This window comes from Scyliorhinus canicula, chromosome 15 (genome assembly GCF_902713615.1).
Source record: "Scyliorhinus canicula chromosome 15, sScyCan1.1, whole genome shotgun sequence".
NCBI lineage: Eukaryota > Metazoa > Chordata > Chondrichthyes > Carcharhiniformes > Scyliorhinidae > Scyliorhinus > Scyliorhinus canicula.
In genome coordinates, this window is record NC_052160.1 from 675,252 (window position 1) to 702,252 (window position 27,001).

Sequence of the window (27,001 nt, forward strand, 5' to 3'; positions counted from 1 at the left end):
GCATACGTGCAGTGCAGTCAGCCTAATTTGAAGGTGGTTTGTGGAGGGGCTGTTGTCAAGTGATCATTCGGGAGGCAGAGGGGGTCATAGATAGAAGCTTCAGGGAGGTAGTTACGCCAAAGAATAAAGATAGATGGGTGACGGTGAGAGGGGCTGGGGGTAAGCAGTCAGTACAGGGATCCCCTGTGGTCGTTCCCCTTAGTAACAAGTATACCGTTTTGGATACTTGTGGGGGGGACGACTTATCAGGGGTAAGCCATGGGGTACGGACCTCTGGCACGGAGTCTGTCCCTGTTGCTCAGAAGGGAAGGGGGGAAAGGAGTAGAACATTAGTAATTGGGGACTCAATAGTCAGGGGCACAGATAGGAGATTTTGTGGGAGCGAGAGAGACTCGCGTTTGGTATGTTGCCTCCCAGGTGCAAGGGTACGTGATGTCTCGGATAGTGTTTTCCGGGTCCTTAAGGGGGAGGGGGAGCAGCCCCAAGTCGTAGTCCACATTGGCACTAACGACATAGGTAGGAAAGGGGACAAGGATGTCAGGCAGGCCTTTAGGGAGCTAGGATGGAAGCTCAGAGCGAGAACAAAACAGTTGTTATCTCTGGGTTGTTGCCCGTGCCACGTGATAGTGAGACGAGGAATAGGGAGAGAGAGCAATTAAACACGTGGCTACAGGGATGGTGCAGGCGGGAGGGATTCAGATTTCTGGATAACTGGGGCTCTTTCTGGGGAAGGTGGGACCTCTATAGACAGGATGGTCTATATCTGAACCTGAGGGGCACCAATATCCTGGGGGGGAGATTTGTTAGTGCTCTTTGGGGGGGTTTAAACTAATTCAGCAGGGGCATGGGAACCTGGATTGTAGTTTTGGGGTACGGGAGATTGAGAGTATAGAGGTCAGGAGCACAGATTTGACTTTGCAGGAGGGTGCCAGTGTTCAGGTAGGTGGTTTGAAGTGTGTCTACTTCAATGCCAGGAATATACGAAATAAGGTAGGGGAACTGGCAGCATGGGTTGGTACCTGGGACTTCGATGTTGTGGCCATTTCAGAGACATGGATAGAGCAGGGACAGGAATGGTTGTTGCAGGTTCCAGGGTTTAGGTGTTTTAGTAAGCTCAGAGAAGGGGGCAAAAGAGGGGGAGGTGTGGCGCTGCTAGTCAAGGACAGTATTACGGTGGCGGAAAGGATGCTAGATGGGGAAGTCTTCTTCCGAGGTAGTATGGGCTGAGGTTAGAAACAGGAAAGGAGAGGTCACCCTGTTGGGAGTTTTCTATAGGTCACCTAATAGTTCTAGGGATGTAGAGGAAAGGATGGCGAAGATGATTCTGGAAAAGAGCGAAAGTAACAGGGTAGTTGTTATGGGAGACTTTAACTTTCCAAATATTGACTGGAAAAGATATAGTTCGAGTACATTAGATGGGTCGTTCTTTGTACAATGTGTGCAGGAGGGTTTCCTGACACAATATGTTGACAGGCCAACAAGAGGCGAGGCCACATTGGATTTGGTTTTGGGTAATGAACCAGACCAGGTGTTAGATCTGGAGGTAAGTGAACACTTTGGAGACAGTGACCACAATTCGGTGACTTTTACATTAGTGATGGAAAGGGATAAGTATACCCCGCAGGGCAAGAGTTATAGCTGGGGGAAGGGCAATTATGATGCCATTAGACATGACTTAGGATGTGTAGGTTGGAGAAGTAGGCTGCAAGGGTTGGGCACACTGGATATGTGGAGCTTGTTCAAGGAACAGCTATTGCGTGTTCTTGATAAGTACGTACCAGTAAGGCAGGGAGGAAGGGGTAGAGCGAGGGAACCGTGGTTTACCAAAGAAGTGGAATCGCTTGTTAAGAGGAAGAAGGAGGCCTATGTGAAGATGAGGCGTGAAGTTTCAGTTGGGGCGCTTGATAGTTACAAGGAAGCGAGGAAGGATCTAAAGAGAGAGCTAAGACGAGCAAGGAGGGGACATGAGAAGTCTTTGGTAGGTAGGATCAAGGAAAACCCAAAGGTTTTCTATAGGTATGTCAGGAATAAAAGAATGACTAGGGTAAGAGTAGGGCCAGTCAAGGACAGTGTTAGGAAGTTGTGTGTGGATGCTGAGGAGATAAGCGAGATACTAAATGAATACTTTTCGTCAGTATTCACTCAGGAAAAATATAATGTTGTGGAGGAGAATGCTGAGACCCAGGCTATTAGAATAGATGGCATTGAGGTGCGTAGGGAAGAAGTGTTGGCTATTCTGGACAAGGTGAAAATAGATAAGTCCCCGGGGCCTGATAGGATTTATCCTAGGATTCTCTGGGAAGCCAGGGAAGAGATTGCTGAGCCTTTGGCTTTGATTTTTATGTCATCATTGGCTACAGGAATAGTGCCAGAGGACTGGAGGATAGCAAATGTGGTCCCTTTGTTCAAGAAGGGGAGTAGAGATAACCCCAGTAGCTATAGGCCGGTGAGCCACACGTCTGTTGTGGGTAAAGTCTTGGAGAGGATTATAAGAGATACGATTTATAATCATCTAGATAGGAATAATATGATTAGGGATAGATGGTTTTGTGAAGGGTAGGTCATGCCTCACAAACCTTATCGAGTTCTTTGAGAAGGTGACTGAACAGGTAGACGAGGGTAGAGCAGTTGATGTGGTGTATATGGATTTCAGTAAAGCGTTTGATAAGGTTCCCCACGGTCGGCTATTGCAGAAAATACGGAGGCTGGGGATTGAGGGTGATTTAGAGATGTGGATCAGAAATTGGCTAGTTGAAAGAAGACAGAGGGTGGTGATTGATGGCAAATGTTCAGAATGGAGTTCAGTTACGAGTGGCGTACCACAAGGATCTGTTCTGGGGCCGTTGCTGTTTGTCATTTTTATAAATGACCTAGAGGAGGGCACAGAAGGTTGGGTGAGTAAATTTGCAGACGACACTAAAGTCGGTGGAGTTGTAGACAGTGTGGAAGGATGTTGCAGGTTACAGAGGGACATAGATAAGCTGCAGAGCTGGGCTGAGAGGTGGCAAATGGAGTTTAATGTAGAGAAGTGTGAGGTGATTCACTTTGGAAAGAATAACAGGAATGTGGAATATTTGGCTAATGGTAAAATTCTTGGTAGTGTGGATGAGCAGAGGGATCTCGGTGTCCATGTACATAGATCCCTGAAAGTTGCCACCCAGGTTGATAGGGTTGTGAAGAAGGCCTATGGTGTGTTGGCCTTTATTGGTAGAGGGATTGAGTTCCGGAGCCATGAGGTCATGTTGCAGCTGTACAAAACTCTGGTACGGCCGCATTTGGAGTATTGCGTACAGTTCTGGTCGCCTCATTATAGGAAGGACGTGGAAGCTTTGGAACGGGTGCAGAGGAGATTTACCAGGATGTTGCCTGGTATGGAGGGAAAATCTTATGAGGAATGGCTGATGGACTTGAGGTTGTTTTCGTTAGAGAGAAGAAGGTTAAGAGGTGACTTAATAGAGGCATACAAAATGATCAGAGGGTTAGATAGGGTGGACAGTGAGAGCCTTCTCCCGCGGATGGAGGTGGCTAGCACGAGGGGACATAGCCTTAAATTGAGGGGTAATAGATATAGGACAGACGTCAGAGGTAGGTTTTTTACGCAAAGAGTGGTGAGGCCGTGGAATGCCCTACCTGCAACAGTAGTGAACTCGTCAACATTAAGGGCATTTAAAAGTTTATTGGATAAGCATATGGATGATAATGGCATAGTGTAGGTTAGATGGCCTTTAGTTTTTGACTTCCCATGTCGGTGCAACATCGTGGGCCGAAGGGCCTGTACTGCGCTGTATCGTTCTATGTTCTATGATAGGTTTTAGCACCTCAGTCAAGAGATGAATTAAGGGCAGGAAATGGACATTTCAATGTTGAATAATAATAAATTATCTAAAGATGAAACTAAGTGCTGTGCTTGAAACCTAAAGTCTGAAGAAATCAAGGAAAACATGTGCACTTTTTAAAATCTCAAGAGGTTAAAAGTTAAACAATGCAAGGTAAAGGATATAACCTGATAACCTCTCCAGAAAGACTGAATTAGAAGTGCAGCTTCATCTTCTGACAACGAGAGAGACAGAGGAATCAGCGGCCTAGGACTGTAAGAAAAACAAAAATGATTCTGTGATTATTTATAAATGATTAATAATTTGTTTTATGCTTAAGTGTTTTGCAATCCTTTCCTAACAAGCAGTTACCAAATTCAGGGAGAATAGAATTAAAAAACCTGGGCAGAAATAAAATACTGAGACGGTTACATCAGGATTGACTAAATAGGTATTTCAGAAAACAGACCCTAATTATTCATTAAGGGTCGAGAAAACTGATTGTTAACTAATCATTTTCTTTGTAAGTTTTCATTTATGAATTTTTGAAGTAAAGCCAGCAGGCCATGACAGGACATGCACAATGCGCAAAGTCAACAAAGATCAATGGAGGGTTAGATGGTCCATTCGCTGACACACTTGATTGTTCTCACTAGAGGAAAAAGAACAAATGAAATTACTAAGTAAAAGCATATTAGCTGGTCACATTGATTAGTAAACATCTGGGCAGTACTATTTTGGCAGCAGTTCCAACAGAAAAAAATGATTCACTCTTCGTACATTTGGCATCAATAAAGTTTATCTTGGCAGAAAATAATAAACAATAAAGAAGGAATTCTTCAATAGCTTCAGGCCCAAAGGACAAGGAGGCCACTGAGGTGATGCATCACTGAGGTGATGTCCTCATTGAGGTGATGTCTTCACTGAGGTGATATCCTCACTGCGGTGATGTCCTCATTGCGGTGATGTCCTCATTGCGGTGATGTCCTCATTGCGGTGATGTCTTCATTGCGGTGATGTCCTCATTGCGGTGATGTCCTCATTGCGGTGATGTCCTCATTGCGGTGATGTCCTCACTGTGGTGATGTCCTCACTGCGGTGATGTCCTCATTGCGGTGATGTCCTCACTGCGGTGATGTCCTCACTGCGGTGATGTCTTCATTGCGGTGATGTCCTCATAGCGGTGATGTCCTCATTGGGGTGATGTCCTCATTGCGGTGATGTCCTCATTGGGGTGATGTCCTCATTGCGGTGATGTCCTCATTGCGGTGATGTCCTCACTGAGGTGATGTCCTCATTGCGGTGATGTCCTCATTGCGGTGATGTCCTCATTGCGGTGATGTCCTCACTGAGGTGATGTCCTCACTGAGGTGATGTCCTCACTGAGGTGATGTCCTCACTGAGGTGATGTCCTCATTGCGGTGATGTCCTCACTGAGGTGATGTCCTCACTGAGGTGATGTCCTCACTGAGGTGATGTCCTCATTGCGGTGATGTCCTCATTGTGGTGATGTCCTCATTGAGGTGATGTCCTCATTGCGGTGATGTCCTCACTGAGGTGATGTCCTCATTGCGGTGATGTCCTCATTGAGGTGATGTCCTCATTGCGGTGATGTCCTCATTGCGGTGATGTCCTCACTGAGGTGATGTCCTCATTGCAGTGATGTCCTCATTGCGGTGATGTCCTCATTGCGGTGATGTCCTCATTGGGGTGATGTCCTCATTGCGGTGATGTCCTCATTGCGGTGATGTCCTCACTGCGGTGATGTCCTCATTGCGGTGATGTCCTCATTGCGGTGATGTCCTCATTGCGGTGATGTCCTCACTGAGGTGATGTCCTCATTGTGGTGATGTCCTCATTATTCAGCACCCTATCAAATATCAGCTTCAAGGAGATGGCCTGGTATCAGTGCTCTCAAAGGATGGACCTATCAAAGAAAATAGTAGCAGATCTTGTGCCCCTGTGGAGATCACCTCGTATCCCGCCGGTCACATGGGGAGTGTTTAAAGTGACAATGCAGCAGAACCTCTTTGTGTCTGGATTCTTTACAGTGGCAGCAGTGGAACTGACTGGCATCTCACAAATGTCTTCCCATCACAGCATATGGCAGCTCATTAGATACTTTGTTTGAGAGGGCATCAAGTTACACTGAGTTCATCATTGATGGGGCCACAAAGGCACAGGGGGCCGTGTGATTTGCCTCCATTCCTCAGGTGCAGGAATTATCCACTACGCCTATCTGGCCATCAAGGTGTCAGCTGAGCAGCCACACCTTCCAGAAACAAGGAAGGATCCCACCTCCCTCAAAATTCAGCTACTGGGCAACCACAACATGCGTCTCCTGCAGCTTTATGAATTGTATCCTGGCAGTTGCCATGATGTCAATATCATCATTAGACAATCACAGGTACCTTAGTTGTTTATGGCACTGGAGAGAATGCATGTATAACTGCTGGGGACAAGGGCTTCCTATTTAAAAAATGGCTGCTGACTCACATATGCAACCCTTCCACAAAGTTAGAGGTGTTACAATCATTGCCATCTCAGTTTTGGTCTCCTGACCCGAGAATGGACGTACTGCCGCTGGAGGGTGTGCAGAGGAGATTCACTAGGTTAATCCCAGAGCTGAAGGGGTTGGATTATGAGGAGAGGTTGAGTAGACTGGGACTGTACTCGTTGGAATTTAGAAGGATGAGGGAGGATCTTTTAGAAACATATAAAATTATGAAGGGAATAGATAGGATAGATGCGGGCAGGTTGTTTCCACTGGCGGGTGAAAGCAGAACTAGGGGTCATAGCCTCAAAATAAGGGGAAGTAGATTTAGGACTGCGTTTAGGAGGAACATCTTCACCCAAAGGCTTGTGAATCTATGGAATTCCTTGCCCAGTGAAGCAGTTGAGGCTCCTTCATTGAATGTTTTCAAGATAAAGATAGATAGTTTTTTGAAGAATAAAGGAATAAAGGGTTATGGTGTTCGGACGGGAAAGTGGAGCTGAGTCCACAAAAGATTAGCCATGATCTCATTGAATGACTGAGTCGGCTTGAAAACCAGATGGCCTACTCCTGCTCCTAGATTTTATGTTCTTATGTTATTCAGTATAAGGGTGGCTAAGAAGCAGGCCACAGGAATCCTGAAGATGTGGTTCTGATGGCTTGACCGATTAGGGGTGGGGGAGAGTATATTCCAGTACATTTCCTCAATGGTCTCTCAGATTGTGGTGTTATGCTGCACTCTTTATAACATGGCACTCCTGGGAGGCCTGGACCTCAAAGAGGGAGAGGCAGAGGAGTGGCGCACTCATCTGAGGAGAAAGAAGTGGAGCTGGGTCAACCAGAATTGCAATGTTTTCCACCTGTACAACTGAGGCCTCAAAACATTGACCAGGATGGAAGAGAGGGCTGGGCCTTATTAATCAGGCACATTTCTCCTGAGGGCATTCTGGAAGGTACCCAGATCAGAAATTTTCTCAGAGAGAGAGTGCCTCCAAGATTCACACGATGAATATGCTTCTCATTGTCTACCTGCTACACAGGCTTGCACCCCTCCCCAATGTCATTAATTGTTTCTGCTGGGTTTCCCCCCCTGTGGCTGAGGATAAGGTGGAGACAGTCTGTCCACATGTGTGTGTGGATGCCTCAGAGATGCCCATAATGGTCATCCTTGTTGCTGCAATTCCAGTGGAGGCTCCAACAAAAACTTTTCAAAGTGCTTCAATACAGAGTTAGCCTCAGTCACAAGGCCTTCCTGTATATCTGGTACATCAGGGACCAAGGTGTCAGCTGATGATGACACTGTCCTGTGAGGTCATCATCGCTGACTGCCTCCGCCTTTCCATGGCATGGGTGGATTCACCAGCTGGGACACACCTGCTCTCTACACTGTGGACCTTTGGGCTCTTGGCTGGTCAATGAGACAGAATGCGGCAGATATTCTTAGCATGTCAATGTGCTCTTTCTGCATCCACTCAGTGTGATGCTGCATATTTACAAGGCTGGCCGCTCTCCATGAATTAGCTCAAGCGCTTATCTACTTGAGTCTTGGTGGAGACATGTCATGAATGGACTCCTCCATTCTCTGTCCGTGGACACACATCCTCTGCTCCTGCCCAGGAAGACAAGGCTGGTGTGCAACTCAGTTTCTGCATCTTCGCTCAGCTGAGTGTGGCTGTGTCTGTCCTCCATCCTCTGAGGGGGACAGCCTGCAGCTGCCTCTGCTTCCCTCACCTCCAGACACGCGAGGCCCCACTGAGGTCAATGTACCTGCTTTGGTGGAGGCTGCGCTTGACTGACTCAATTGGTGCTCCCTCTGTTGAAGACAATGACACCACTGCTGGCTCCCATTCTATAAATGGCTCTGTGTAGACATAAGAAGGTGGTTAGAAAAACTCCCAGCTGCCGGCAGCAGCAGCAGCAGACCTTAGAGCTCATATATTGGCAGAGAGAAAATTGAGCAGGAGGAAATTCCAATCCCATCATCTGGAGATGGTACGGGCAGTTGACTGTAGCATTGGAGGGGCTCCCACCTTGCCATCGCTGACTTTCTGATGTGCTGCCCTCCAGGCAATGTCAAGGACCTCCTCTCCCATGGAAATTTGAATAGCTAGATGGGGCACTCCAGCAGCTGAATGAGCCTTTTCTCTGGAGTTCTATACTGCCTTCTCCTGAAAGATTAAGAGTGACAGGGTTGCCCCATTTCACCCTCTTCACCACTTCCAGCCTGTGGAACATAATGTGATTTCACTGCTTTGTGTAACCTTCTCCAGAAGAGCTTGTTTATGGTTTTTCCAACAGCTCAGTCGGGTTTCACATTTGGAGCATTGTGCTCTCAAGCTGCTCAGTTCATAGGTGTGCTGCTCACTACAGACCTGGAGACCTTTCATCCGGATATCATGCTGATCACACCTTGCCAGCTCTCACAAGGTAATTGATGTGCCTCTGGCACCGTGCCCGCATCCTGCTGACAACGCTGCAGCTACTCTGGCCGTGCCAACTTCAACTGGCTGACCTTCTCCTGTCACTCTCTGGAAACAGAACAGTCCACTGTGTAGCCATTGCCTCTAAAAGTACTTGATGGGAGGCATTTTTTTTATTCATCCAGGGTGTTACTGGCAGGGCCAGCATTAGTTGCCCATCCCTAATTGCCCTTGAACCGAGTGGCTTTCTGGGCCTTTTCACGGGGCATTTAAGAGCCAACCACATTGTTGTGGATCTGGAGTCACATGTAGGCCAGACAGGGTAGGGACGACTGAATTCCTTCCTTAAAGATTAATGAACCAGATGGTTTATGACAATCGACAATGGTTTCACGTTTCATGGTCATCATTACTCTTTTAATTCCATATTTTTATTGAATTCAAGTTTCACCATCTGCCGAGGTGGAATTGGCACCCAGGCCCCAGATCATTACCCAGGGTCTCTGAAAATCGTGAACTTAATGTGCTGCAGGCTCACTGCTCTCCTCTCTCTTCTATCCTTCAATGACTCTGCAACCACAATAATATCTATCATTTGTTACTCAAATTGCATTGGTCGATACACACACTTGTCTTCAAGACGATGTGGGAACAATGGGAAGCATATTCATCGTGTGAATCTTGGAGGCACTCACTCCCTCTGAGAAAATTTCTGATCTGGGTACCTTCCAGAATGCCCTCAGGAGAAATGTGCCTGATTAATAAGGCCCAGCCCTCTCTTCCATCCTGGTCAATGTTTTGAGGCCTCAGTTGTACAGGTGGAAAACATTGCAATTCTGGTTGACCCAGCTCCACTTCTTTCTCCTCAGATGAGTGCGCCACTCCTCTGCCTCTCCCTCTTTGAGGTCCAGGCCTCCCTGGAGTGCCATGTTATAAAGAGTGCAGCATAACACCACAATCTGAGAGACCATTGAGGAAATGTACTGGAATATACTCTCCCCACCCCAAACCGGTCAAGCCATCAGAACCACATCTTCAGGATTCCTGTGGCCTGCTTCATGGCCACCCTTATACTGAGATAACATAACATTCCAAAGCTAAAATGAAAATAGCCGCAGTATTTATATGATTAGTCCAGTCCAGTTCAGATTCTGTTCAATGAAAAGGATTATACCTAAATATCTCACTTTGTGTCTCACACAGGTTCCAGCTCTGCTCACTCAAGCCCATCTTTACACTCCCTCTCATGCCAACATGTGCCAAGGCAATCTCCACCCCTCCTTTATCACCTGGGGATTAAACATCACCAACAGCCAGCTGTACCAGCACCCTGGAAATCTCCATGGTCCATATTATCCCTCGGGCATAAAGAGAAGAAAGAGATATCCAAAGATGCTGATTACATCTTATGAGCCCACACTAGGTCAACTCAGCTAAAGGCACAAGGGAGGGATGTAGCGTATGTTTAGAGTCGGTGACACAAGATGAACGTCACTGCACCAGAGTGCAGGAGGAGATGTCAGAGTCAGAGACATCTCTGCTCAGTCCCTCGGAGGAGAGAAAGTCACAATGATGATCCAGTGGGCAGGAATGTGGAGCCTTGGGAATTGCGTTTTGGGGGACAGTATTTGTCCAATCAGGAGCAGATAGGTGGGTATCTGGCAGAGTTCACTGAGGCAGTGGGAACTCCTGAACTGCAAATGGGGCAGTACATCACCCTCATAAACTCCACATTGTCCAGGGGTTCAGCCTCATTAACTCTGGCCATGGAAGATTGGCCAATGTTATGGAGAGGTATGTGCAGGAATAGTCAGTGGATGTGACAGCAGTGTCTCAGCCAGAAAAGGGTGCAGGCTACCTCTACTTTATAAATATCTATTCTGAACACAAACCCACCAGGTAAGGACCCCTCTCCTGCATAGTATCAGCTGTAGAGCATGTCCGTGCCTCCCTGCTGCTCTACCATTGACGGGCTCATCATCCTCATTAATTTCAGAATGGCCTAAATGTTCATGGGCTTCCTCCTCCTTCTCTTCATCCTGCTGCTCAGAGGGTCAGAGCTTTGTCCGTGGCCTCTTTATCATCTATTTAGAGGTCCCTCTGCTGTGCAATGTTCTGCATACAGCATACTCCTGGGCCATGATGCCCGTGGCCTGCTCGATGGTCCTGGTGACGAACATGACTTCAATTGTAGTTTTACTCTGCCTCAGATTGTGGATTCCAAAGGGAGTCATTAACCAAGTTATTAACTTCTCCAAGTTCTCCTTGTCACAAGGAGACATCCCCAGATCTGCATTAGTGGCTGAAATAGATGGGAGAATTGTAAATTACGTAGACTGAAGGAGTCATGTCAGCTGCCCAGGAATCTTGCACACACTCAAAGACAGACCTGATTGTGGACACAAACCATCTGGACATTGATGGAGTGAAGTGGCTTGAGGTTCACAAAAGTGTCCATTTGATGGTTTGGGGCCTTTATTGTAACATGAGTGCATTCGACAATTCCCTGTGCCTGAGAGAAGCCTGCAATTTGGGCAAAGACCATGGCTCTCACTCTGAGACTCAAAATGCATGAGCAAACATGTGGTCACTTCCTTAATGCATCTATGCGATGTGGATTGGGATATACCAGCCAGGTCTCCAGCTAAACCCTGGAAAGATCCAAGGCACAGAAGTTCAGTGTGATGGGTAACTTCACAGCCACTGGCAGGATAGGGAGGTCAATCTGATTCCAGTTGCTGCAAAACTTGCAAAAGCTGTCTGTAACAACATCACTGCTTCTCCAGCACCGGTCTGTACACCTCCCCCACTGTGAGTCATTGAGTCCCAGGGGAAGTGTTAAATGTTAAGAAACTGTTAAGAATGTTAAAGTTTGCACTGGAGTGTTATTTTGGGCTCCATTAAAGGGCTCAAGTTAGAGTTTAGTGACTGAGAGTTCGGTGAAGAGGGAACAAGGCTTTTTATTTTCTACCTTTCCTCAAAAGCAAGAGCAGCGGCCATGGTAAGCAGGGTCTGGTGAGTATTTTCATTATCCCTAAACTAGCGGAAGTAAAAGTAAAGGGAGTAATTAGTCATAGCAGAGCAGAGCTGCCATGTGGAGTGCTCCTCCTGTGCGAACATTCTTTCTGAATCCTGTCTAATCCTGATAGAATTGTATAAGTTTCTATGAGATCCCCACTCACTCTTCGAAACTCCAATGAATAGAATCTTAATCAACTCATAAAGCAGTCCCACCATCCCAGAAATCATGATGTGGAGATGCTGGCATTGGACTGGGGTGAGCACAGTAAGAAGTCTGGCAACACCAGGTTTGTTTCAAAGTGCAGCTCCTTCCTCAGGTGAATGAAGAGCTGGGTGCCAGAAACACATATATAGACAAAGTCAGTGATGCAAGACAATACTTTGAATGCAAATCTTTGCAGGTAATTGAGTCTTTACAGGTTCAGACGGTGCGACTGGAGAGAGGGATAATCACAGGTTAAAAACGGTCCATCTCCCCAACAGTCATCTGAAGGTGAGCCGGGTAAACCATTCCAACTCGGACTCCATTTCTATACAATGTGCTTTCACTCCGCTGAAGACAGCTCTTTATTTTGCCAGCTCCTCACTCAAATCTTGGTATAGTCTGATGGAGTGGCCCTCCCAATTGATATCTGAATGTTCTCTACCAGTGAAGAACCTGTTCCTTTTCCTTGAAGCTATGAAATCGAACGATAACTGCATGAGGTGGATCTCCAGATCGAGGCTTCCATCGCAAAGAGCGATGGGCCTGGTCCTGCTCGGGGGGGGGGGGGGGGGGGGGGGGGGGGGGGGGAGGATGTGAACACACCCACCATCTTGCAAAACATACCCAAAAATATTCAGACAGGGTGCGGCCCTCCATCCCCTCCGGCAATCCCACAATGTGAATGTTCTGCCTCCTGGATCTATTTTCCAGGTCACTCAGTTTAGCCTTCAATGACTTGTTACATTCGATCACCATTGTAAGGTCAGCCTCTAGGTAGGAGATCTGATCACTGTGATCTGTTAATGCCGCGACGATGCTTTTAATTATGGCTCCATGAGCTTTGACAATAATGAGCGTGGTTCTCTGACCCCCTGCCAGGTGGGAGAATCGCCGGGGGTCAGCATGAATCCCACCCCCGCCGTCCTCCCAATTCTCCCGCCCCCCCCCCAAAAACCGACCCGCCGTGAGTCGCACCGCCCACCTCAGAGAATGGCGGGGTCCAGCGCACCTCAATGGGCGCCGGGGCCACCCAAATTCTCTGGCCCACGATGAGCCAAAGTCCCGCCTGTCTGTAGCCGGCCCCATCGGCGTAAATTAGAGTAGGTCCCTTACCGGCGGGACCTGGCGGCGCAGGCAGGCTCCGGGGTTCCTGGGGGGGTCACAGGGGGATCTGGCCCCGGGAGGTGCCCCCACGGTGACCTGGCCCGTGGTCAGGCCCACTGATCCGCAGACGGGCCTGTGACGTGGAACCACTCTATTTCTCCGCATCGGCCGCTGTGGTCCTCCGCGATGGCCGATGCGGAGATGAACCCTCCTGAAGTCAGCATGCACTGGCGCTCCCGCGCATGTGCCGACTCGCGCCGGCCGGCAGAGGTCATTCGGCGTCGGTTGGCATGGCGCCAAGCCGCTATCCTGCCGGCCGGATAACAGATCACAGGGCGCCAGCCATTCCAGGGAGGGCCTAGCCCCTGAAGGTGCGGAGGATTCCGCACCTTTTGGCGGCCCGACGCCGGAGTGGTTCACGCCACTCCGTCCTGCCGGGACCCCCCGCCCGCCGGGTATGGGAGAATCCCGCCCCTTATTTGTGATTTTCAAGGTCAAGCAATTGGGGACCAAGACCGCTTCAATTGATCTTTTAAGATCTAGCATCAAACCTTGACTGTTTCTTTAGTTCACTCGCCGCAATGCTAATCAGATCCTTGGCTGTCCGTGGAGTGGTGGGAAAGGAAAAGGAGAACCACCCCCGAGATTCCTGCGAGGTTTCAGAGTCCTCAGTCCTGGGCATCGAAGGCACAAACTCTATTTCATTAAATTAACAGGTTTTTGAAAAGTAAACAGTTTGTGGCACCAGAAAAGAGGATACAAAACCAATTAGCGTCCAGTGGGAGCCACCTTGTGCGCGTCCTCGCCTTACAGTGCACCACAGACAGTCGACAGCAAAACCAATAGCCAAACAGCAAAACTATCATAGATTTATGGAATTTACAGCACGGAAGGAGGCAATTCAACCCATCGAGTCTGCACTGGCCCTTGGAAAGAGCACCCTACCTAAGCCCACACCTCCAACCAATCCCCATAACCTAGTAACCCGACCTAGCCTTTTTGGACACTAAGGGCAATTTAGCATGGCCAATCTACCTAACCTGCACATCTTTGGACAATGGGAGGAAACCGGAACACCCAGAGGAAACCCAAGGAGTCACTGGTAGAATGTGCAGACATGGCAAACAGCGACCCAGAGACGGGAATCGAATCTAGGACCTGGAGCTGTGAAGCAACAGTGCTAACCACTGTGCTACCGTGCCCCCTGAAACAAGAAAAGTTATGATTGTCAATCTAACCAAGAACAAGAGGGAGATTGTTTGTCCTTTTAAGTAATAATTAAACAATTTTCCAAATAAAATACTTCCTAATTGCATTTCATTGTTTATTAAAAATAATTGAATTCAATATAAGGCCCATCTGGTGATTTGGAAGAAAACCACATTACAATTAGATAATGTTGAGTGACCTCAATGGCCGGCATATTCTGTGTGGTCACTGAGCTATATTCGCATCACAGAACACAATATCAAACAACTATCTCAGTAAATCACAAGGCTTTGGCAAGTGATCAAAGCATCTGCAGACATAACTTTAATAATTGCTTATTTAACAATTATTGGATAAAAGGAATATTTAAGTGACTACAATATGTCCAGTAATAAAATAAGCTCTTTTAAGTTAATTGAAAGAAATAAAGTCTTTGCATTCACAGATGAAAATTAATGAAAAATAAATCAATGAAAATGCCTGTTGCTAACAGCACTGAAAACTATAGCACTATCTCAGAAAAAGCCATTCTCTGGCACAGTCATGCCTGAATGAACAGATACTGGAAGATATCATTTTGACAGGACAACATCAAGGGGTTCATAATTGCCAACTCCAGTCTTGTTTAGTATAATATATTTGAATAAAAAACATTTGAAAATCAGAAGATGAGATGAAACAACTGACTATCAGATGGAGAATACAAGGAGAGGAAAATCAGATTTCGGGCAGCCGACAGATACATCACTTGGGTCTTAAGGGCCGGGATTCTCCAAAATCAATCAGAATTTAGGGAGTTAGGCGATGAGTTAAAAAGTAGGACCTCAAAGGTAGTAATCTCAGGATTGCTACCAGTGACAAGAGACTGTCAGAGTAGAAATTCAAGAATAGTCAGAATGAATACGTGGCTTGAGAGATGGTGCAGGAGGGAGGGGTTCAGATTTTTGGAACATTGGAACTGGTCCTGGGGGCAGTGGGACCATTACAAACCGGATGGTCTACACCTGGGCAGGACTGGAACCAATGTCCTAGGGGATGCTTTTGCTAACACTGTTGGGGAGGTTTTAAGCTAATGTGGCAGGGGGATGGGAAACAGATTAGGAAGTTAGAGGTCAGTAAAAAGGCAGCAACTAAAGCCAGTAAGGTACTAAATAATAAACTCATTGTGACTAAGGGGTAGAGTAGACAGGGAAGAGATGATGAACGCAAAGGGACAGGTGGTCTGAGGTGCATTTGTTTTAATGCGAGAATTGTAGCAGGTAAAGCAGATGAATTTAGGGCTTGGATTAGTACCTGGGAATATGATGTTATTGGTATTACTGAGACTTGGTTGAGGGAAGGGCAAGATTGGCAACTAAATATCCCAGGGTATAGATGCTTCAGGGGGGATAGAGAGGGAGGTAAAAGGGGTGGAGGAGTTGCATTACTGGTCAGAGATGATATCACAGCTGTGATTAAGGAGGGCACTATGGAGGATTCGAGCACTGAGGCAATATCGGTAGAGCTAAGAAATAGGAAGGGTGCAGTAACATTGTTGGGACTTTACTACAGGCCTCCCAAAAGCGAGTGTGAAGTAGAGGTACAAATATGTAGACAGATTAGAGAAAAATGTGGGAGCAATAGAGTGGTCGTGATGGGAGATTTTAACTTCCCCAACATTGAATGGGACTCATGTAGTGTTGGAGGTATAGATGGAGCAGAATTTGTAAGGAGCATCCAGGAGTTTTTTTTAGAGCAGTATGTAAATAGTCCAACTCGGGAAGGGGCCATACTGGACCTGGTATTTGGGAATGATCCTGGCCAGGTGGTTGAAGTTTCAGTCGGTGATTACTTTGGGAATAGCGATCACAATTCCGTATGTTTTAGCATACTCATGGACAAAGACGAGAGTGGTCCTAAAGGTAGAGTGCTAAATTGGGGAAAGGCAGAGTATAACAAAATTCGGCAGGAGCTAGGGAATGTGGATTGGGAGCAGCTGTTTAAGGGTAAATCTACATTTGAAATGTGGAAGTCTTTTAAGGTTGATTAGAGTGCAGGACAGACATGTTCCTGTGAAAATGAGGGATAAAAATGGCAAGATTAGGGAACCATGGATGACGGGTGGAATTGTGAGACTAGCTAAAATGAAAAAGGAAGCATACAGAAGATCAAGGCGACTTAAAACTGATGAAGTTTTGGAGGAATTTCGGGAATGTAGGAATCTCAAAGCGCAATAAAGAGGGCTAAAAGGGGTCATGAAATATCTTTGGCTAACAGGGTTAAGGAAAATCGCAAAGCCTTTTATTCGTATGTAAGGAGCAAGAGGGTAACTAGAGAAAGGATTGGCCCACTCAAAGACAAAAGAGGGAATTTATGCGTGGTCAGAGGAAATCGGTGAGATTCTTAATGAGTACTTTGCATCGGTATTCAATAAGGAGGGACATGACGGATGTGGCGGTTAGGGATGGATGTTTAAATACTCTAGGTCAAGTCGGCATAAGGAAGGGGGACATTTTGGATATTCTAAAAGGCATTAAGGTGGACATATCCCCAGGTCCGGATGGGATCTATCCCAGGTTACTGAGAGAAGCGAGGGACGAAATAGCTGGGGCCTTAACAGATATCTTTGCAGCATCCTTGAGCACGGGTGAGGTCCCGGAGGACTGGAAAATTGCTAATGTTGTCCCTTTGTTTAAGAAGGGTAGCAGGGATAATCCAGGGAATTATAGACCTGTGAGCTTGACGTCAGTGGTAGTAAAACTGTTGGAGAAGATACTGAGGGATAGGATCTATTCACATTTGGAAGAAAATAGACTTATCAGTGATAGGCAGCATGGTTTTGTGCAGGGAAGGTCATGTCTTACAAACCTAATAGAATTCATTGATGAAGTGACAAAGTTAATTAATGAGGGAAGGGCTGTAGATGTCATATACATGGACTTCAGTAAGGCGTTTGATAAAGTTTCCCATGGCAGGTTGATGGAAAAAGTGAAGTCGTATGGGGTTCAGGGTGTACTAGCTAGATGGATAAAGAACTGGCTGGGCAACAGGAGACAGAGAGTAGTGGTGGAAGGCAGTGTCTCAAAATGGAGAAGGGTGACAGGTGGTGTTCCACAGGGATCCGTGCTCGGACCACTGTTGTTTGTGATATACATAAATGATCTGGAGGAAGGCATAGGTGGTCTGATTAGCAAGTTTGCAAATGATACTAAGATTGGTGGAGTTGCAGATAGCGAGGGGCGGACTGTCAGAGAATACAGCAAAATATAGATAGATTGGAGAGTTGGGCAGAGAAATGGCAGATGGAGTTCAATCCAGGCAAATGCGAGGTGATGCAATTTGGAAGATCCAATTCAAGAGCGGACTATACAGTCAATGGAAGAGTCCTGGGGAAAATTGATGTACAGAGAGATCTGGGAGTTCAAGTCCATTGTACCCTGAAGGTGGCAACGCAGATCGATAGAGTGGTCAAGAAGGCATACAGCATGCTTGCCTTAATCGGACGGGGTATTGAGTACAAGAGTCGGCAGGTCATGTTACAGTTGTATAGGACTTCGGTTAGGTCACATTTGGAATACTGCGTGCAGTTCTGGTCGCCACATTACCAGAAGGATGTGGATGCTTTAGAGAGGTGCAGAGGATGTTCACCAGGATGTTGCCTGGTATGGAGGGTGCTAGCTATGAAGAAAGGTTGAGTAGATTAGGACTGTTTTTGTTGGAAAGATGGAGGTTGAAGGGGGACCTGATTGAGGTCTACAAAATTATGAGAGGTATGGACAGGGTGGACAGCAACAAGCTTTTTCCAAGAGTGGGGGTGTCAATTACAAGGGGTCACGATTTCAAGGTGAGAGGGGGAATGTTTAAAGGAGATATGATGGAAAGTTTTTTACGCAGAGGGTGGTGGGTGCCTGGAACGTTTTGCCAGAGGTGGTAGAGGCGGGCACGATAGCATCATTTAAGATGCATCTAGACAGATATATGAACGGGCAGGGAACAGAGAGAAGTAGACCTTGGAAAATAGGCGACAGGTTTAGATAGAGGATCTGGATCGGTGCAGTCTGGGAGGGCCGAAGGGCCTGTTCCTGTGCTGTAATTCTCTTTTTTTTAAATGTTGACACGGCATCAACGGGCCTCCAGGCCCAGGCATTCACCCCTTCTTCGGGGGCTAGTACGGCGCCGGAGTGTTGTACGCTCGAAAGCTGGCGCGGGTCCACACATGCGCCCTACGGCCGGCACGGGTCCGCCCATGCGCGTGGGTTGCCGTCTCCGCGCTGGCCCCTGGGCAATATGCCCGAGTCCTACAGGGGCCCGACGCGGAGGAACATAGCCCCCCCCCCCTCCGGAATTAGCCCACCCGCCAATCGATAGGCTCCGATCGCGGGCCTGGCCATCGTGGAGGCCCCCCCCCCCCCCGGAGTTGGATCCCCCTGCCCCCCCACCAGATGGCCCCCACAGCCAGAACTCCGAGATCGCCACATTCCAGCGCCTGTTCGGGAGGGAGGGAGAATTCAGAATTCTTAACTGGTACGGGAATTGAACCCGCGCTGCTGGTCTTGTTCTACATCACAAACCAGCTGTCTAGCGTACTGAGAAAAACCAGCCCCACTCTTTCGCTCACTCTTGTAACCTCAACTCCACATTCCAACCTATCCCCTATAACCTTTCACCCACTTGCTTATCAACAATCTATCTACCGCCACCTTAAAAATATTCAACGCCTCTGCTTTCACCGCCATTTAGTTCAAAGACTCACAATCCTCTGAGAGAAAAGAATTCGCCTCATTCCTGTCTTCAATGGGCAACCCTTAAGAACATAAGAACTAGGAGCAGGAGTAGGCCATCTGGCCCCTCGAGCCTGCTCCGCCATTCAATCAGATCATGGCTGATCTTTTGTGGACTCAGCTCCACTTTCCGGCCCGAACACCATAACCCTTAAACCCTTTATTCTTCAAAAAACTATCTATCTTTATCTTAAAAACATTTAATGAAGGAGCCTCTACTGCTTCACTGGGCAAGGAATTCCATAGATTCACAACCCTTTGGGTGAAGAGGTTCCTCCTAAACTCAGTCCTAAACCTACTTCCCCTTATTTTGAGGCTATGCCCCCTAGTTCTGCTTTCACCTGCCAGTGGAAACAACCTGCCCGCATCTATCCTATCTATTCCCTTCATAATTTTATATGTTTATATAAGATTCCCCCTCATCCTTCTAAATTCCAACGAGTACAGTCCCAGTCTACTCAACCTCTCCTCATAATCTAACCCCTTCAGCTCTGGGACTATCCTAGTGAATCTCCTCTGCACACCTTCCAGTGCCAGTACGTCCTTTCTCAAGTAAGGAGACCAAAACTGAACACAATACTCCAGGTGTGGCCTCACTAACACCTTATACAATTGCAGCATAACCTCCCTAGTCTTAAACTCCATCCCTCTAGCAATGAAGGACTAAATTCAATTTGCCTTCTTAATCACCTGTTGCACCTGTAAACCAACTTTTTGCGACTCATGCACTAGCACACCCAGGTCTCCCTGCACAGCAGCATGTTTTAATATTTTATCATTTAAATAATAATCCCGTTTGCTGTTATTCCTACCAAAATGGATAACCTCACATTTGTCAACATTGTATTCCATCTGCCAGACCCTAGCCCATTCACTTAACCTATCCAAATCTCTCTGCAGACTTCCAGTATCCTCTGCACTTTTCACTTTACCACTCATCTTAGTGTCGTCTGCAAACTTGGGCACATTGCCCTTGGTACCCATTATTTTTAAACAGTGCATCCTAGTTCTCCCACAAGAGGAAACATCTTCTTTACAACTACCCTATCAATACCCAATTCCTGACATTAGTCTAGTAAACATTCCCTGAACTGTTTCCAATGCACTTACATCATTCTTTAAATAAGGAGACCAATATTGTACGCAATATTCCAGATGTGGTCTCACCAGTGTCTTGTATAACTGAAGCAAAACCTCCCTACTTTGATATTCAATTCCCCTCATAATAATTGATAACATTCTATTAGCTTTCCTAATTACTTGCTGTGTCTTCATACTAAGCTTTTGTGATTCAAGCATTAGGACATTCAGATCACTCAGAATTCTACAATCTCACCATTTAGATAATAAGTTTCTTTTTTATTTTTCCTGGCAATATGGACAATTTCACATTTGCCAACATTACACTCTATTTTCCAGATCTTTGTCCACCCACTGAATGTATCCATGTCCCTCTGTAACCTCCTTATGTCCTCTTCACATCTTACTTTCCTACTATCTTTGTGTCATCAGCAAATTTATCAAACGTACCTTCAGTCCCTTCAACCAAGTAGTTTATATAAATTGTAAAACATTAACGCCCCAGCATTGGTTCCTGTGGAATATCACTCAGTACATCTTGCCAACCAGAAAAATACCCTTTTATGCCTACCCTCTGTTTCTTATTAACTGGTCAATCATCTATCTATGCCAATACGTTACCCTAAGGGCATAAAAGTCAGAAACCCGCTGACCTTCCATTTAAGGCCAATGAAGCAGTTGTTTCATAGAATTTAAAGCAATCAGTGAGATTTAACAGTGGTTGCACAGGTTGCAAGGGCAACAGGAATCATATAAGGTGCCCCAAAGGGCTCCAGGGTGGGATAAATATCTGCAGAAGAGAGGAAAGCGATGAAGAGCAGGAGACTACAGCTCAATCTGCAGCAGAAGTCAGTGAAGTTGTCTTGTGACTATTTTCTGGTAGAGCTAGTTTTGCTGCTGAGCCAGTAAGAGGCTCATCGAAAGAGGGGTTTGAGACAAGGAGGAGGAATTACAGGGCAGCCTGCAGCAACAGGAGACCAAGGTCCCACAGGATTAGTCCACTCCAGAGGAGACTCTGCCATTGAGGAAGAGGGAAGGATGTTTTGCCTTGCACTGGGTCCAAAACTCAGGGACAGTGTTTTAAAATTAGGGGTCACCCTTACAGGACAGAGATGAGGAGAGGGCTGTATGACTCTGAACTCTCTGCCTCACAAGGTGGTGTAGGCGGGGTCACTGAGTATTTTTACAGCAGAGGTAGAAAGATTCTTGTTACACAATCAAAGGTTATCGGGGTAATGGAATGTGAAATTCAAAACATAAACAGTTCAGCCAGGAGTTTATTGAATGGTGGAGCACGTTCGAGGGGCCGAATGACCAACTCTATGTTCGCTCCTATTTTTTTTGTTGATACAAAGGAGAGAATAGTGGGCTACTGGCTGTTGCAGCAACAAACAAGCTGCCAGTAACATGTATGTCCTGGTGATGCTGAAGAGCCAGACGGCCAGTAAGGGGAGCGTGGGTAGGGAAGCCCAGGGAGAAACGGCACCCTAGAGAAAGGATGCACAAGCAGTACTCCAATTCCTTTCGGATGAGTGAGCACCAGCGTTGCAGGAGGCTCTGTCTCTTCAGGAAGATTGTATCGGTGATGTGTTTGCTGGAGAGATCAGTTCCAAACGTGTGGGTGGCCATCCCTGGCACTGAAGGTAATGGAGGCCCTAACCTTCGATATTTCTGGGTCCATTCAAGGCTCTGCAAGGAATCTTTACAGCGTTTTGCAATCTTCAGTTCACAGCTGAATTAAACTTGTAACTCGGATACTGATGACGAAAGCTAGTCTGAGAGACTGAGAAGCTTTGGGGCTATTGCAGACTGCCCTAAAATGCAGAGGACCATCAATAGCACACGTGCGGCCATTAGGGAAAGTACAGGCCAGCCATCAGGGACAGCATGGTAACTCAGTGGTTAGCACTGTTGCTTCACAGTGCCAGGGACTCAGGTTCGATTCCTGGCTTCCTGGCTTGGGTCACTGTCTGTCCGGAGTCTGCACGTTCTCCCCGTGGTTGTGTGGGTATCCTCCGGGTGCTCCGGTTTCCTCCCACAATCCCAAAAGACTTGCTTGTTAGGTGAATTTGACATTCTGAATTCTCCCTCAGTGTACCCGAACAGGCGCCGGAATTTGGCGACCAGGGGATTTCCACAGTAACTTCATTATAGTGTTAATGTAAGCCTATTTGTGACAATAAAGATTATTATTACTTATTAAACAGAAACATTTTTGCTCCTTGAACTTCCAGATTGTCTGTGAACATCATCTGTGCATCCTGGAGGTGTGTGCACAGTGCTCTAGGAGTAGCCAGGCTGCATACCTGTTCAGGCACTCTTAGATACTAGAGTTATTCTCACCTCCTGCTCAACTGAGTGGCTGGTTTATAGGAGTTAAGGCTCTCCACTAAAGCAGTGACTGATATTCCTCTGCCATCGCTGGTGGAGGATGGTTGTGTTTGACTCTGTGAACTTTCTTGTGCTTTTTGAGCTTCTGTCCTCAACTTCCAGTGACTCTCAGTCATTCAGGTGCAATGGGGCTGGCAGGATCGCTGAATCCCCCTGCCTTGTGCAGCCTTTCACTGCCTTAAACTTTACTCACTTCTGGCTTTATGGCTTTATGCTCCAGCTCCCCCAGCATCCCCCCCTCCCCCAAGCCCACCACAATTTGACCAGGCTGACACTGCAATGTCTTTTGCCCGAGCGCCTGTCCTTGTCATGGTCTCCAAGGCAGCTCTGGGTCTCTGTAGGTGTAATTCCCACTGTTCGACTGTGAATAAACCAGCCAGCAAGTGATGGAAGTGTTGGGACTGGATGGAAGCAAGCGTTACACCCGTTTCAACTTGCACCCACATCACCCATTCCCACCCCGTTAAATTCTGTCCAAGAGTTTTATTTCTATGATGGATCTATTAGTCATTCACTTCTTTAACTATGCTTGAAGGTTACTGGTATGTAGAACTAATTACTTAGTTAGGATTGACACAAAGTTGAGAAATATAAGGGTACGACTTGCTTTAAGTTTGGCGACGACAACATAGAACATAGAACGATACAGCGCAGTACAGGCCCTTCGGCCCACGATGTTGCACCGACATGGGAAGTCAAAAACTAAAGGCCATCTAACCTACACTATGCCATTATCATCCATATGCTTATCCAATAAACTTTTAAATGCCCTCAATGTTGGCGAGTTCACTACTGTTGCAGGTAGGGCATTCCACGGCCTCACCACTCTTTGCGTAAAAAACCTACCTCTGACCTCTGTCCTATATCTATTACCCCTCAATTTAAGGCTATGTCCCCTCGTGCTAGTCACCTCCATCTGCGGGAGAAGGCTCTCACTGTCCACCCAATCTAACCCTCTGATCATTTTGTATGCCTCTATTAAGTCACCTCTTAACCTTCTTCTCTCTAACGAAAACAACCTCAAGTCCATCAGCCTTTCCTCATAAGATTTTCCCTCCATACCAGGCAACATCCTGGTAAAGCTCCTCTGCACCCGTTCCAAAGCTTCCACGTCCTTCCTATAATGAGGCGACCAGAACTGTACGCAATACTCCAAATGCGGCCGTACTAGAGTTTTGTACAACTGCAACATGGCCTCATGGCTCCGGAACTCAATCCCTCTACCAATAAAGGCCAACACACCATAGGCCTTCTTCACAACCCTATCAACCTGGGTGGCAACTTTCAGGGATCTATGTACATGGACACCGAGATCCCTCTGCTCATCCACACTACCAAGAATTTTACCATTAGCCAGATATTCCGCATTCCTGTTATTCTTTCCAAAGTGAATCACCTCACACTTCTCCACACTAAACTCCATTTTCCACCTCTCAGCCCAGCTCTGCAGCTTATCTATGTCCCTCTGTAACCTGCAACATCCTTCCGCACTGTCTACAACTCCACCGACTTTAGTGTCGTCTGCAAATTTACGCACCCATCCTTCTGCGCCCTCCTCTAGGTCATTTATAAAAATGACAAACAGCAACGGTCCCAGTACAGATCCTTGTGGTACGCCACTCGTACCTGAACTCCATTCTGAGCATTTCCCATCAACCACCACTCTCTGTCTTCTTTCAACTAGCCAATTTCTGATCCACATCTCTAAATCACCCTCAATCCCCAGCCTCCGTATTTTCTGCAATAGCCGACCGTGGGGAACCTTATCAAACGCTTTACTGAAATCCATATACACCACGTCAACTGCTCTACCCTCGCCTACCTGTTCAGTCACCTTCTCAAAGAACTCGATAAGGTTTGTGAGGCATGACCTACCCTTCACAAAACCATGCTGACTATCCCTAATCATATTATTCCTATCTAGATGATTATAAATCGTATCTTTTATAATCCTCTCTAAGACTTTACCCACAACAGACGTGAGGCTCACCGGCCTATAGTTACCGGGGTTATCTCTACTCCCCTTCTTGAACAAAGGGATCACATTTGCTATCCTCCAGTCCTCTGGCACTATTCCTGTAGCCAATGATGACATAAAAATCAAAGCCAAAGGCTCAGCAATCTCTTCCCTGGCTTCCCAGAGAATCCTAGGATAAATCCCATCAGGCCCCGGGGACTTATCTATTTTCACCTTGTCCAGAATAGCCAACACTTCTTCCCTACGCACCTCAATACCATCTATTCTAATAGCCTGGGTCTCAGCATTCTCCTCCACAACATTATCTTTTTCCTGAGTGAATACTGATGAAAAGTATTCATTTAGTATCTCGCTTATCTCCTCAGCCTCCACACACAACTTCCCACCACTGTCTTTGACTGGCCCTACTCTTACCCTAGACATTCTTTTATTCCTGACATACCTATAGAAAGCTTTTGGGTTTTCCTTGATCCTACCTGCCAAAGACTTCTCATGTCCCCTCCTTGCCCGTCTTAGCTCTCTCTTTAGATCCTTCCTCGCTTCCCTGTAACTATCACGCGCCCCAACTGAAACTTTACGCCTCATCTTCACATAGGCCTCCTTCTTTCTCTTAACAAGAGATTCCACTTCTTTGGTAAACCACGGTTCCCTCGCTCGACCCCTGCCTCCCTGCCTGACTCGTACGTACTGATCAAGAACACGCAATAGCTGTTCCTTGAAGAAGCTCCACATATCCAGTGTGCCCAACCCTTGCAGCCTACTTCTCCAACCTACACATCCTAAGTCATGTCTAATGGCATCATAATTGCCCTTCCCCCAGCTATAACTCTTGCCCTGCGGGGTATACTTATCCCTTTCCATCACTAATGTAAAGGTCACCGAATTGTGGTCACTGTCTCCAAAGTGCTCACCTACCTCCAGATCAAACACCTGGCCTGGTTCATTACCAAAAACCAAATCCAATGTGGCCTCACCTCTTGTTGGCCTGTCAACATATTGTGTCAGGAAACCCTCCTGCACACATTGTACAAAGAACGACCCATCTAATGTACTCGAACTATATATTTTCCAGTCAATATTTGGACAGTTAAAGTCTCCCATAACAACTACCCTGTTACTTTCGCTCTTTTCCAGAATAATCTTCGCCATCCTTTCCTCTACATCCCTAGAACTATTCGGTGGCCTATAGAAAACTCCCAGCAGGGTGACCTCTCCTTTCCTGTTTCTAACCTCAGCCCATACTACCTCAGAAGAAGTCCCCATCTTGCATCCTTTCTACCACCGTAATACTGTCCTTGACTAGCAGCGCCACACCTCCCCCTCTTTTGCCCCCTTCTCTGAGCTTACTAAAACACCTAAACCCCAGAACCTGCAACAACCATTCCTGTCCCTGCTCTATCCATGTCTCTGAAATGGCCACAACATCGAAGTCCCAGGTACCAACCCATGTTGCCAGTTCCCCTACCTTATTTCGTATACTCCTGGCATTGAAGTAGACACACTTCAAACCACCTACCTGAACACTGGCACCCTCCTGCGAAGTCAAATCTGTGCTCCTGACCTCTATACTCTCAATCTCCCGTACCTCAAAACTACAATCCAGGTTCCCATGCCCCTGCTGATTTAGTTTATGTTGAATCACTAAAGGCAGTTGTGATTCCATCCAAATTAAACACAAATTAAAGTTGACATGGAGCATGATACAAGAATTATTATTGGAAAATGAGTAGATCTGCAGTTTACCCAGTCAGGACATTATTGTAACCCCTTAACAAATCATGATCTTTCTCATCAGAACATTAGACAAGTGGCATCAGGTGATAAGAATCAGAGAAATCCTGCTGCAAGATGTGGGTGTGGCTGATGAGCTGTACATGAATCTATGGAAGAGACCAGTGAGAAGTGGGAAATCTGTAAAGATACCAGAGGACATTACCACACGGTAGCACAGTGGTTAGCACCATGGCCTCACAGCGCTAGGGTCCCAGGCTCGATTCCCGGCTTGGGTCACTATCTGTGCAGAGTCTGCACGTTCTCCCCGTGTCTGCATGGGTTTCCTCCGGGTGCTCCGGTTTCCTCCCACAAGTCCCAAAAGACGTGCTATTTGGTAATTTGGACATTCTGAATTCTCCCTCCGTGCACCCGAACAGGCGCCAGAGTGTGGCGACTAGGGGCTTTTCACAGTAACTCCATTGCAGTGTTAATGTAAGTCTACTTGTGACAATAAAGATTGTAAAAAAAAAAGCTTCCATTGATCCATGACTTTAGCGAAGTAGTTAGCATGGATCTAAAATTATGGGGCAAAGTCAATATTTTCATTTAAAATTTTGTAGACCTGGTGACCAGATTTTTTTTACATACAATTTACAGTGCAGAAGGAGGCCATTCGGCCCATCGAGTCTGCACCGGCTCTTGGAAAGAGCATCCTACCCAAGGTCAACACCTCCTACCCTATCCCCATAACCCAGTAACCCCACCCAACACTAAGGGCAATTTTGGACACTAAGGACAATTTAGCATGGCC

General features: G+C 46.7%; 1 protein-coding gene across 1 annotated transcript in view; it reads right to left on the bottom strand.

Annotated features, from left to right (window-relative positions):
- iqck (IQ motif containing K) overlaps positions 1-27,001 on the bottom strand; it is a 132,035-nt gene that overhangs the window by 26,710 nt on the left and 78,324 nt on the right. Inside the window, exon 7 of the mRNA XM_038819251.1 lies at positions 4,004-4,088. Within this exon, the coding sequence (XP_038675179.1) occupies positions 4,004-4,088 (85 nt within the window). The remainder of the gene's footprint in view (positions 1-4,003; positions 4,089-27,001) is intronic.